This window comes from Choloepus didactylus, chromosome 15 (genome assembly GCF_015220235.1).
Source record: "Choloepus didactylus isolate mChoDid1 chromosome 15, mChoDid1.pri, whole genome shotgun sequence".
Taxonomy (NCBI): Eukaryota; Metazoa; Chordata; class Mammalia; order Pilosa; family Megalonychidae; genus Choloepus; species Choloepus didactylus.
This window is the reverse complement of record NC_051321.1, coordinates 36408949-36421742: the sequence shown is the minus strand read 5'-3', so window position 1 is coordinate 36421742 and position 12794 is coordinate 36408949. Positions and strand designations below refer to the sequence as shown.

Genomic DNA, 12794 nt, shown 5'->3' with positions numbered 1-12794 from the left:
TGAAGATCCTACCCTCTTGATCATCCCAGACTGTGGAGGAGCTGTGTTAGCCTGTGGAGGTTTGCTGCTCCTATAAACGGTTTTCCCAGTCCCAAATGAATCTAGAGCCTCTATGTTGCCCCAGGAATTAGAGCTCTAATCTGTCAGATCATCTTTCAGTCTAAGAGATTCCCAGAAGCTTAGGGTTATCCCAACTAAACTATTCTTCCCTCCAACAAAGTTCTAAGGAAATAAAAAATAATGATAATAAAAAAAGTGGGAGACACAATTTTGGTTAGATCTGAAAAAGGAGAGAGAGCTCATGTGTTCAGCTTAGGTACATATTCATTTCTGTATAAACCCCTAATTCCAGGAGCCAAGTTCAAAGCCTAAAGGGCCAGGCTGATAATAGTAAATAAAGGAGCAGGAACGGTAGCAAACTGGAGAACACATACACTTCAACTAATTGTGTCCAAGTGGCAATGGTAGCCAAGGATGCTAAATCTTTCTGTCATCCAAAGAAGCTAAAAATCTGGGCTCTCAACATTTTAAAACACTGATAACTAATTTTATTTTTAATTTAACCCTTTGCAAACCAACGTGTAAATGGTTAGTTTGCAACCTCTGTACCAGCCCCTACCATGTTGTCCCACTTAGAATAAGCCACAAGTGTTTGTTTTGAACTTATCAAGGAAATATTTTGGCACCAAGTAAGACCACACATTTCGCATATACTTGGCTGTGCCAAGAACCTGGAGCAACAACATAATCAGCATGACTACTAAGACATGAAATGGAAATTAAATGAAGAGTGTATTTTAATCACAGAATTCTGGAGATGACAAGTATTTTTTCTGATAAACCATGCTCCCTTGAAAAAATGTTATGATTCTTTAGGGACAATGTATTTTTCCAGAAGAAATGTCCCCCCAAGTTAAGGGGAAAATGTGTTCAACTTATATTCATCTTTGAGAGTATAAAGCAAATAAATGCATGAAAGAAATTTAAAAGGAAATACATTTAGAAACATGCCTCCTGAAATTATTGTTGTTTAGTTGCTTTGTTGATGGGTAATTGGCACTTATTTCCTAACTTGGCACTTAGCTCTCAACGGAAAACTGACAATTCTTGAGAGAATTAAGCAAAACGTAATTTTTAGTAGTCTTACTTTTGTGCAGATATTCAATCAGTTGGTATATCTGGGCAATGCCTTCCTCTGTCAATGGGGATCCAAATACAACTCCTTTTTCTAAAAATGGATATAATAGGACAGGGCTATATTTTGTACAAATAATACAAAATCATCATATCTAAAACCACTCAAGCATCCTACTTTACAGTTCAGCAAATATTTCACTGAGTCAATAAATAAAAAAAACTTAGAGCTGGAAGTGCACCAGAAAAAGCAGTCAGAAGAACTCTCAATCAACTCTTTCCAATAAACATTAGACTGTAGGTTCCTTAAAGGCAAAAACTATCTTCATGTTTAAGTAACAATGCCTAGCACGTTGATGCTTAATTTAAAAATAAACAAACAAAAACAGAATATAGAGCCATGATTATCAAAGCATATGGATTATCCACTAAAGTTGGTACAGGATCTGACCTGTTAGAATGTTTAAACTTTTTTTCTACCATAATGATTTCCTTATATTTAATATAATAAAATAGAACCTCCTTAATATCTTATCAAAAACAGGGCTACAATATATTGTCTGGAAAGCCTTTTTTGGGGAGAGTGTCTGCCTTACCAAAGAATTCCATGGAATGAAAATATTTGAGAATTACTGCAATTTTTTTTAAATCAAGCTTTCTTTACTGTTACACAACTCCCCAGTTGTGTAACTTTGCTTTTTTTAGAAAAAGCAAAGTTCCTTTATTACAGTACTAATAAGACATTAAAATCAATGTGCCCTGAAAACTAACTAATCTTATCTCTTAGAGCCTGAAAATATTTGCTTTAGTTTAACTATTTTCTTTATTTAGACTGTGTTTATAATTTTATTACTATTACTTACAGTTTTAAGTTTTTGCTATTTATGAAAATGAGAAATATGACCAAAAAAAAAAAAGCTTTACAGTAATAGCAACCCCTCAGTTAAGACAGTACAGATGTTAAGAGTGAAGTTCAGCGAGCAGCTGGTAGACCTGCCCAACCTTCCCAGACACATCTCTTACCTTTTCGCTTAAGAGACATAAGAGACCGGAAGAATCCTGATGCTGGGCCGGCTCCACCAGGCAACTTAAGGTCCACTTCTCCCATCAGCTGGGCCAACTCAGTTCCAGGTAAATCGACAAGCCTTGTGATATTGCTGACCACCAACTCAGTGAACACCTCAGGTTTCTCATGTCGGAGCTTCTCCACAAAAAAGTCAGGATTGAAGATAATGGGCTGACCTCGAAGGGAAGAGTCATTGCAGATAACAAAACTGCAGAAGGCATTACTGCAAAAAATCAAACACAGAAGTATCTCTGTGGGGATCATTTCTGTATGTGTTTCTCATGGTCTCTCAACCATACAACTATTCATTCTCTGGATTAATCTATGTTTTGATCTTTTAAAAACATAGTCCTAATCTGCTGACTGCAAAAAACAAGATAATTTGGGCTTGTTGCTGTTCAGATTATAACCACCTCAATAAAAGATACTTAATACTTTAGTTTTATGAAAAGACACCACATAACTGGCAGAAACATCTTTCTCAAAGCTCCAGAAAACAGATAAAGGACCGCAGTAACAGGGCAAGCACTGAGTCAAGAAAAAGACTACTTAAAGGCAGTAGGCTCTCCTGGAGCCTTGGCTGGACCCTTCCCCAACCCTCACCACCTGGGCACAGAGCTGGCCTGTACTCCCAGTACAGATCCCTAGACTCGGTTCCAGAGGGAGCAGTGCACATACTAAGAGCATGTATGTCTGACCAATCCGTCTAGTGGTGGCCTGAGGTACTGAACCAGGAAACTCATCTCAAGCTCGCCATCCCAGAAGTTGCCCTGCGTGTAGAAGGCAGCTCGCAGAGCTCTCCTACAGAATGCTGTGGGAGAGCAATCAAGTTGTAGCTGCTTGGGACAAGGGATTGACGGCAGGCTGTAGGACATACAGTGCATTGCCCAGAAACATGAGGAGATGCTTTTCCTAGGGAAGAGGGGACATTCATACCCATGTAAAAGAGGAATTCCTAGGGCAACACGTGCATGGGCAGGAAGGATCAGGCAGGCCCCTACACTCTGGCCTCAAGCCATTCTCTAAACTCACCGTATAGATAAGCCCTAAAGGAGACTACTCACACAACTCCTGGCATGCAGAAGCTCTGTCATAATACTACCTGGATATACGCTTAAGGAACAGATGCCTCAGAGTTGAGATTCTAGAAATAACATATTAAAATATCAAAATGCCCTGGCTTCAACAAAAGATTACAAAACATACAAAGAAACAGGAATGATAGCCCAAGCAAAGGAGAAAATTAAAATTAAAGCATTAGAAACCATCAATGAGGAGGACCAGACCTGAGACATATTAGCCTCCCATGTCCAACAGTACATTAGAATTGGTAGTCACATAGAGCACATTTCCTTATTAAAACAGTTAAACACTGAATTATTGTACTTAAATACCTGATAAGACATCAGTCCAGCAGCTGTTGCCCCTAACACAATAATGGGTAATGACTAAATTGAGGCCTTCTTGGGAATACAGCCAACACCAAACCATATTTCCCACGCAGTGATAAACTGCTGACAGTACCTCATTCATATCAGTCTCAAATGCCACAGAAACCACTTTACAGTAAGCAGGAGACTATATAAGGATTCAATCTATATCTAAGAAGTGTAATAGGCATTTCAGAGATTGCCTATCCTATTCCCAGGGTTCTTAGGTTCCTGGGTTCTGTATTTTGCTTCTCCTCTACCTATTTCTCTCTTCTATCATTGAATGACACTGAGCAGATATATTCTGTTTGGCCCCTGATCTTTGCTGTTTTCCCACATCTACATTATGCTGGGCTATACTCCTAGCAAAGCATCTGTGACTCTCAAATATTTTCTTTATTCTTTATTTCCCAATGCCTGACTACTAAATACTTTATTACTTTTAATATATTGCTACATGTAAGAACCCTATTATTCCATCTCTTCTAGCAGATTCATCCTGTTTCTATCCATTATCAATTAACTCTAATAGCTTGTTCTAATCTTTATTATATAAACAATCATTTATTATATAACTGATGAATAGATATAATGCATGCCAGAAAGAACAAGTCATCACATCTCAGTCAGCCAAAGCTGAAATTCATCTGACTCACACAAATATTTCCACAATAAAAACAATCACAACTTGAAAATCTTTCACTAAACTTTAGATACCAAAGCACTGTTCTGGGAAAAATGACACTTCTAAATATAACTAATCTATAACATACTTTGCCAGTGATACATTATAATTTTTAACAATGACATAATGAAAACAAGTCATGGGTCAACTTTAAAGTTCATCACCACTTCCTTTAAAAATTGTTACATAATTTTAATCAGAAACCAAAACTTCAGACGATGGCTACTAGATCTCTTTTTTCTCTAAAATGATAATGAATTATGAGAATCTACATAAAAATGTAAAACCATGAATGTGGGTCTCAAATTACTAAAGAAAGGAAAGTTAAAATGCTTGTCTCCTTTATCTTTTTGCACACTAGGAAAGGTTATCTTTCCTGTGCAAATTCAAAGATGGCCAATGATTATAATATAAACCAATTAGAATCAGAAACAACTTCCTCTTAAACCGTTGACAAGAGCCTCTTTTTTAGAAATGTCAGCTTAATTCAGTGAAAAAACAAGAATCAATATAGAACTATTTATAATTACCAACAATGAGAAATTACTACTCTACTGATAGAGCCAGAAAAACCACAAAATGTGTTAGCAGTGGAAAGACTATTATAATTTATCTACTCAAAATTAATTATTTTATGAAATTCACTGAATAACAGATTTTATTTCAGATCAAATTTGTTCTAAAATATAAAAGTGCCTGAAGAATATCCATTATATTCCAAAAGTAGACACACACACACACACAAAATGTACAGACCGTTATTTTATTAATCCCCAAAGCAAGACTCAGTTAAGATTCTAAAACTTACTGTTGACTAAACGGGATCAAATGCACAAGTAAGAAAGGAGCTAAAAGCACAAAGCCCTAGCTAGTGTTCTTCACTGGAATCCTTTCTAGCAGGCCATCCCCCCAAACTGCTCCCTCCTAAAGAGCCTGCATAGGTAGAAGAGTAAACTGGCTCAAGGCTGCCCTTAGTTATTTATGAGAAAGACAAACAAAAAAACACACACACATACACCTTGGCAGTCCTAACATACAAGTAACACTTAAGCAGACTCAGTTCCTTTTCCCCTTTGCTTTTTCTCCCCTTCCTTCCCATGTTTATCCCATTTGTTTTGTCTCAATTTAATTTCTTTCAGCTAGTTCTTTTTTTTCCTCTTTCTCATTTTTTTCTGAGTGGACAGCATTTGGAAAGACGGTGTCTGAGACAGGGAAATGGAACAAAAAGACAGATAATAGTGGGTTACTTTTTTTGTTAGCCCCCATTATGAAGTCCATTAATCCCTCTCCAAATATACAATACCACAATATAAAGCTAAAACTATCAAGGAATACATTTAAGAACTTAAGAGATTTCATTTTAATGACTTATCTCTGATTAGAACTAGAGAAAATATACTGTATTTAAGCAATACTACTATATTTAAACATCCTACTCTACAATGTTTTATTTAAAAATAAACACTAAGTTTGCTCAAGTTCACACACAAAAAAATAAATTTCTTACATAAGTGCTGAAAGCTTCTGATGAGGCATTGGTGAATCGAAGAGACAGGAAAAAAGCTTTCTCCTTGTTTGTTGTGACAAAGAAACCCTCCTTTCCCTGCCCCAGCACAGCCTACGCAAATTCCAGACATGTTATAGGACACAAGGGCACATTATGGGGCCTTAAAGGCAGTACTTATTAGGACTCTGAACACTCATCTGCAAGTAGGAACAAAACAGAAATCAAAAACTGGATGAGTTAATTGGATTTGCTAAGATGAAGCCCACCTGCAGACTCCCATCACAACTGAAAGTTGTATTAGACAAAACAACCACATCATGTGAAAAGAATAAGTACAAGAACTTTTACAACATGGGGAGAGGAGTGATCCTTACATCACTTCATACACAAAAAATAAATTCTAGACCAGATAAAGATTTAAATATGAAAAGCCAAACTTTAAAACTTTAAAAAATAAGAAGAATAAATTAATGGGGCAGAGGAAGAGCTTCTTAAACAAGACATAAAAAGCATAATCCATAAAGAAAAGTGATCATTTAACTTAAAAATTAAAACGTGTACAATAATGAAATAAACAAAGTGAAAAAAATTTAAAAGTCACAATGCCTCTGGAGAGGGGAACAGGATGAAAGAAGAATAGAAGTGAGAGAGAAAGTTTTCACTGAACGCTTTTCTTTGTATTTTCCCAATTTTTGAATCATGTGAACACACTACCCATTCATAATAAACAAATAAAATTTAGAATTTAAAAAGTATAAACATTATAAAAGACAAATTAGAAAAAAACATTTACCATGTATATAACTAACAAAGAATTAGTATTCAGAATTTATCAGTATGCCTAAAAATTGATAAGAAAAAGACATTCAACTCAATAGAAAGTTAGGCAAAGGATATGATCAAGTAATTCACAGAACAGGCGTCTAAATGACTCACAAACATATAAAAAGCAGCTCAATTTCACAAGTTACCAAAGGTAAAGCAAATAAAAAATAGTAAGAGATCTTTCCCCAGTCATCATGTTGGCAAAAGTTATCAGATTTAGGCAATTTCTTTTTATTCCTAGTTGCTAAGGGTTATTTATTTATTTAAGATCATGTCAGTGTTTAATTTTATCAAATACTTTTTGTGCATCTATTGATGATCATATGAATTTTCTCCTTTATTTTGTTAATGTGGTAAGTATACTGATTAATTTTTTAATGTTACATTAGTCTTCTAGTCATTTTCTGAAATAAACTCAGCTTTGTCAAAATGTATTATTCTTTTAATATATTGCTGAATTTGGTTTGCTAAGAGTTTGCTAATGTTTCTGTATATACATTCATAAGTGAAACTTGCCTGTAATTTTCCTTTCTTGTAATATCTTAATTAGGTTTTGTATCAAGGTTGTGTTGGCTTTATAAAGTAGCTGAGGAATGTCTTATTCTTCTATTTTCTGGAAAAGTTTATGAGAGATTGGTACTATTTCTTCCTTCAATGTTTGAATGAATTGACTGATAAAGCCATCTGGATCTAGGGTTTTCTTTGTGGGAAAGTTCTTAATTATATATTCAATTTATTTTGTATTCTAGAACTACTCAAATTCTTTATTTCTTCTTGTGTTAAGTTGTATATTTCTAGAATTAGCCTATTTCACCTAGATTTTCAAACTTTCTTGTCATCAAGTTATTTATATCACCCTCTTAAGCTCCTTTTAATGTCTCTAGGCTCTGTAGTAATGCCCTCTTCCTTGATTCTAATATTAATGATTTGTGTCCTCTCTATTTTTTTTTTAATTCACAAGTCTTATTAGAGGGTTACCAATTTTATTAGTTTGCTCATGATTCCAACTTTTGGCTTTTTTGAATCTCTCTCTATACTACATGTCATTTATTTCATTAATTCTCTCTTTATTATTTCCTTCCTTCTACATTCTTTACTCAATTCAGGACAAAGGTGGCACTGAAAATCAGTGGGGAATGGATGATCTTTTTACTAAATGGTGCTAGGAAACTTGGACATCTACAGAGAAAAAAATTGACACCTATCTCACACAATACACAAACAATGAATTTTAGATCTAAAAGGTGAACAGCAAACAATAACCCTCCTAAAAGGTAATATAGAAGAATACTTTCTTGAACTCAGGATGAGGAAATATTTTTTAAATAAGACATAAAAAGTAGTAACTATAAAGAAAAAGATTAAAAAATTTAACTTTACTAAAAAATTAAGAATTTGTGTTCACCAAAAACACGATTAAGAAAACAAACTTAGGGCTGTAAATGGGAGGCTAAGCCTTCCTATAATTATGCCTTAGAGGCACCTCCAGAGAACCTCTTTTGTTGCTCAGATGTGGCCTTTCTCTCTCTAAGCCCAACTTGGCAAATAAATTCATTAAGCTCTCCCCACCACATGGGACATGACTTCCAGGGGAATGAATCTCCCTGGTGAATGTGGGACGGAAAATGCCTACTTGACCAAAAGAGGGAAAAAGAAAGGTAACAAAATAAGATTACAGTGGCTAAGAAATCTCAAATAGAGTCGAGAAGCTATCATGGAAGTTTCTCTTATGTAAGCTCCAGCTAGATATCCCAAATGGCTCCAATGTGTACCACGCCTTTACCAACAGCAGTCCCAAAATACCTAGGCCCCTACCTGAGACTCTATAAAAGATTCAATCATTAAGTTTTATCTCTCAGAAACTTAAATCCACCAGAGTGTTCCTAGGCCAGACAAGTCCTAAAACCCAGAGGCAACAGTCTCTTTAAGAACAACAATCAGATGCAGCTCCCTTCCCCATACTGTTGACACCCTCTTTCAATATGAACAAGTTAGGGTGGTCACTGCCAAAGGAAGAGGAAGGGGTAGCAACAGACAAGATAGGATTTAACAGAGGATTACAAATACCTAAACTTCATATAAATATATATAAATATTTTTTAAATGCTAGGGTATTAGAATAGCCAGAAGGAAATAACTGAAATGGTGGAACTGTAACCTATAACATTCTTTGAAATTTGCCCTATAGCAATTTGTTGAATTGTGCTTTGACAGTTTTCACCTTTCGGTATATACCCTATATTTCATAATAAGGAAAGAACTGAAACTGTGGAACTGTAACCCATAACAATTTTTGAAATTACCTATATAACTGCTTGTTGAGCTGTACATCAAAAGTTAACACTTATCTGTATATATGTCTTATTTTACAATAACGGAAATAACTGAAATGGTGGAGCTGTAATCCAAAACATTTTTTGAAATTTACTAACCACTTGTTAAATTGTACTTTTGAAAGTTATCACTGCTGTGTATATATGTTAAAGTTCACAATTTTAAAAATGCATTAAAAAAAAAGGCAAGTCACAGAGTGGGAAATGATATCTGCAACATATATAGCCAAAAAAGGGGCTCATGTTCTGAAAATATTAAGAATTCCTACAAATCAGTTAGAAAAAACAAACCACCCAATAGAAAAATGGGCATGAGATTTGAATAAAATCTCATTAAAATGATACCAAAATGGCCAATATACTCATGAAAAAATGTTCAATATCACTAGAGGAACTGCAACAACATCCACTAGAATGGCTAAAATTAAAGAAATTAGCAATACCAAGGTTTAGAGAAAGCAACAGAGACTCTCTTATACTAACAGTAGGGTTGTAAACTGGTAAAACCATTTTGGAAAACTGTCTGCTTACCTACTAATGATGAACAAAAGTTTACCCTATGACCCAGCAATTCCATTCCACACTGCACATGTACAACCACATATGCACCAAAAATCAAGTAAAAGAATATTTTCTAAACAGCCAAAACTGGAAACAATACAAATGTCCAGCAGAATGGTTTTAAAAAATCTGTGATATATACAATGGGATATTATAAAGCAATGAAACTGGACAAACTCTACTATATGCACCATCATGAATGAATCTCATAAAAGAGCAAAAAAAGCTACACAGATACACACACACACACACACACACACACACACACACACACACACTACCTACTAATGACATTTATATCAAACTTCTTAAAAACAACAAACCTATACTCTTCAGAGATACTTCCTTAAGTGGTATAGAGAAGCAAAGATATATTTACCACACAATTCAGGATAACAATTGCTTTTGGGGGTTACTGTTCAAGAGGAGACACGAGGGGAGTTTCTAGGGTGCTAGCAATGTTCTAGCACTATGGGGGGAAAAGGAGGAGGATTCAAAGCAAATATAGGAAAATGTTAAGATTTGCTAAAGCCAGGTGATAGGAAAAGATTGTTGATTATATTATTCTATAGACCTATATGTATAATCACCATATTTCATGACAATTTTTTTAAGAAGCCAAGTAGTTTTGATCTAAATCTTGCTACAGCTTGGTGTAAATACCATAAAAAATGAAGTATGATATATACTAAAATATGATATATACTAAACTTGTAAATGTTTTTGCATAGATTGCCAGAAGCAGGAGAATTAGTAACTAGGCATGTAGAGAGAGCATGGGACTGAGAATTTAAACGCATATACTAGGCAACTAGCCCAAGGAGTGACATAAGCAAGACCCCCTACCCCTCAAAAAGGATAATCTTTATAACTCACTTATAGTCTGCAATTATGACTATTACCACTAGATGGGACGCTACTTGTAAGATGATATGCTTAGTGAAAGGACTGGAATCTGAGAATCCACACCTGAAAAATCAATTACAGAAAAGTGAAATGCAAAGTGCTTTTGAGGCATGTTGAACCTATGAATCTGCAATTTTCAAGATAGTGAAAAAAAAAGTTTGTATCCTGCAGATGTATCTTTTGGCTGACTACTACAAAAACTGCATACCCACAAAACTAAAGGTTTCCTCCCTAGTGAATTGCTACAAGCTTGGCAACATCTATCGAAATATGAGCTACATTTAAAGTTGTCTAAACCACCCTGAGAGAAGTACATACTCCTATTGCTTTTTCAACCCTTAAAGGCTCTGATACATGGCTTCAAATGTCTCTTAAGATAAGAAATACATACAAGTATAAACAAAAGGCTGTATTCTTCCCTCTCTCCACAAAACAAATTTAAACTGGCATCACTGAAGTTGAACATAAAGAAAGAGGACAAAAGGGGCTCCATGTGCTCAAGGTGGTTTCTATTATCAGAAACAATTCAAAGTTGGTAAGAGGTACCACAACATTTCAGGAAGCAATATGCAATTTCTTAGTCTAAAATTTTATGTTTACACCCCAATGTCTACCCTTAAGAGTAGCCATCCAAGGTTTTGTAATATAGATCTCATCTCTAATTTAGACTCTAACAGTCTGCAAATTCATTAAATATCTATGAAACATAGGCATTATATTTGACCTCAACTTGAACTGGTTTCAAACTACTAGAACAACTTGATGTGAATTAAATCAGCAAACTATTTAGAGATGAAAGAATCCTTAATTCCTTACCTTCTTAATCTGGACATTTTTGGAAACTTGACCTAAAAGAATAATGTTAAGATTTTTCCCTTTGGAATGATGATGTAAAGTTCTTAGTCAAAAAGGATAATTAACAGTTCCTCAGAATATCAATAATACCAATTTATTGCTTTATTTACTTGTCAATTTGTATCCTTTTGAGAACTGGCATTAATTCTGTTGCTGACACCTCCCTTAATTTTTCTCCACTACCTGTTTTAAGAAAGCAACATCAAATTTCCTATTTATTTGGAGATTATTCTACAGGATGCTTCACTGACAATACAGTGTCTCTCCTAATATTATCTAAAAGTTCTTTACCCCTCAAAAAAGTATAATCAAAACTTAGGAGCCTCTCTTCCTATAGAATTTAAATGCCATGAGTCTCAGGCAATTAAAACACAAGTACCTCTATGTATGACCAAATTAGATTCCAAAAGACTACTTCTAAATCCATTCCAAAGTCCAGAGTGATACTATCCAAGCTAATGCCTTTGTTTTAGCACATGACTTGTCCATATCTTCACAAGTTCACAAGTTCATGTATTGAAAATTCTTAAGAAATGTGCTTCTGGCTGACTTCTAATTAGCTAGAAGCACTCAATATTCTACAAACATAACCAAAACACTCTTCATCAACTAGTATAAGAAGATAAATTGCTTTTCTGAGACACATGGTAGCCAAACAAGAAATCAGTCATTCACGTGTCATTTAAAATCAAGTCACCTACAACTACTGAGTGCTTTGTAATTTTCAGGTATTGAAAAGTGTAGGGACAAGAAACTAAGGTAAGTCTCTGGCCACCAGGAGATTAAAATTCACCAAGCACTACAAGATTTAAAATAGTAGCTAACAACCACAAGACAGAGTATGATATAAGATGTTAAATGCCAATGTGTAGTACAGAATTCTAAGAATTCAGAAGAAGAGAATCCTTCACCTTTACACAAGAGGTGAGATTTAAGCTAGGTCTTGAAGGTGAGTAGGATTTGGACAGTGAGTGAAAAGATAAGTAGTACATAAATAAGGGTATTTGGGGATTTTTTTGTTTGGTTGATTAAGAAACATAAAATGCTCTTTCCACATATTAGTGGCAAGTCATTTTCAACATACAACCTTAAACAAAAGAAGGTGCACAGGGAGATACTGAGGTAGCGTAGTGGAGACATCTGTTGCTTTGCCTACCCTGAATTGATTTTCCCTGTTCTCTGGTAACAGAACCCCTATTTTCCTTTGGACAATAACCTCTCCCCATCTATGTGGTTTGGTGAGTTGATCCCATGCCCTGGGAACCAAAAGTGGGCACATGACCCAGGCTTAATCAATCAAAGCATTCTATCCCCCTCATTGATTCAGGCAAAAGCTCACAAACCAAACCAGGCCTAAAGAGACTCAACTCCAAGCCATATGCTAGATGCTAAGATTGCTAAATTGATGCAATCTAAGACTGAAGCTACTGTTGGTCGCTACTGCCACCATTTGCAGAGTCTCCCTTCCTATGAAGTGAACACAGAGGAAATC

The 12794-nt window shown here is 35.1% G+C and overlaps 1 protein-coding gene across 2 annotated transcripts in view; it reads right to left on the bottom strand.

The window, feature by feature from the left end:
* ARHGAP19 (Rho GTPase activating protein 19) overlaps window positions 1–12794 on the bottom strand; it is a 156250-nt gene that overhangs the window by 54383 nt on the left and 89073 nt on the right. For both annotated transcript variants that reach the window (XM_037804259.1, XM_037804258.1), the window contains exons 2-3: window positions 2158–2423; window positions 1148–1228 (exon numbers count right to left, since the gene is read on the bottom strand). In XM_037804259.1, coding sequence (XP_037660187.1) covers window positions 1148–1228; window positions 2158–2242 — 166 coding nt within the window. In that variant the 5' untranslated portion in view covers window positions 2243–2423. The remainder of the gene's footprint in view (window positions 1–1147; window positions 1229–2157; window positions 2424–12794) is intronic.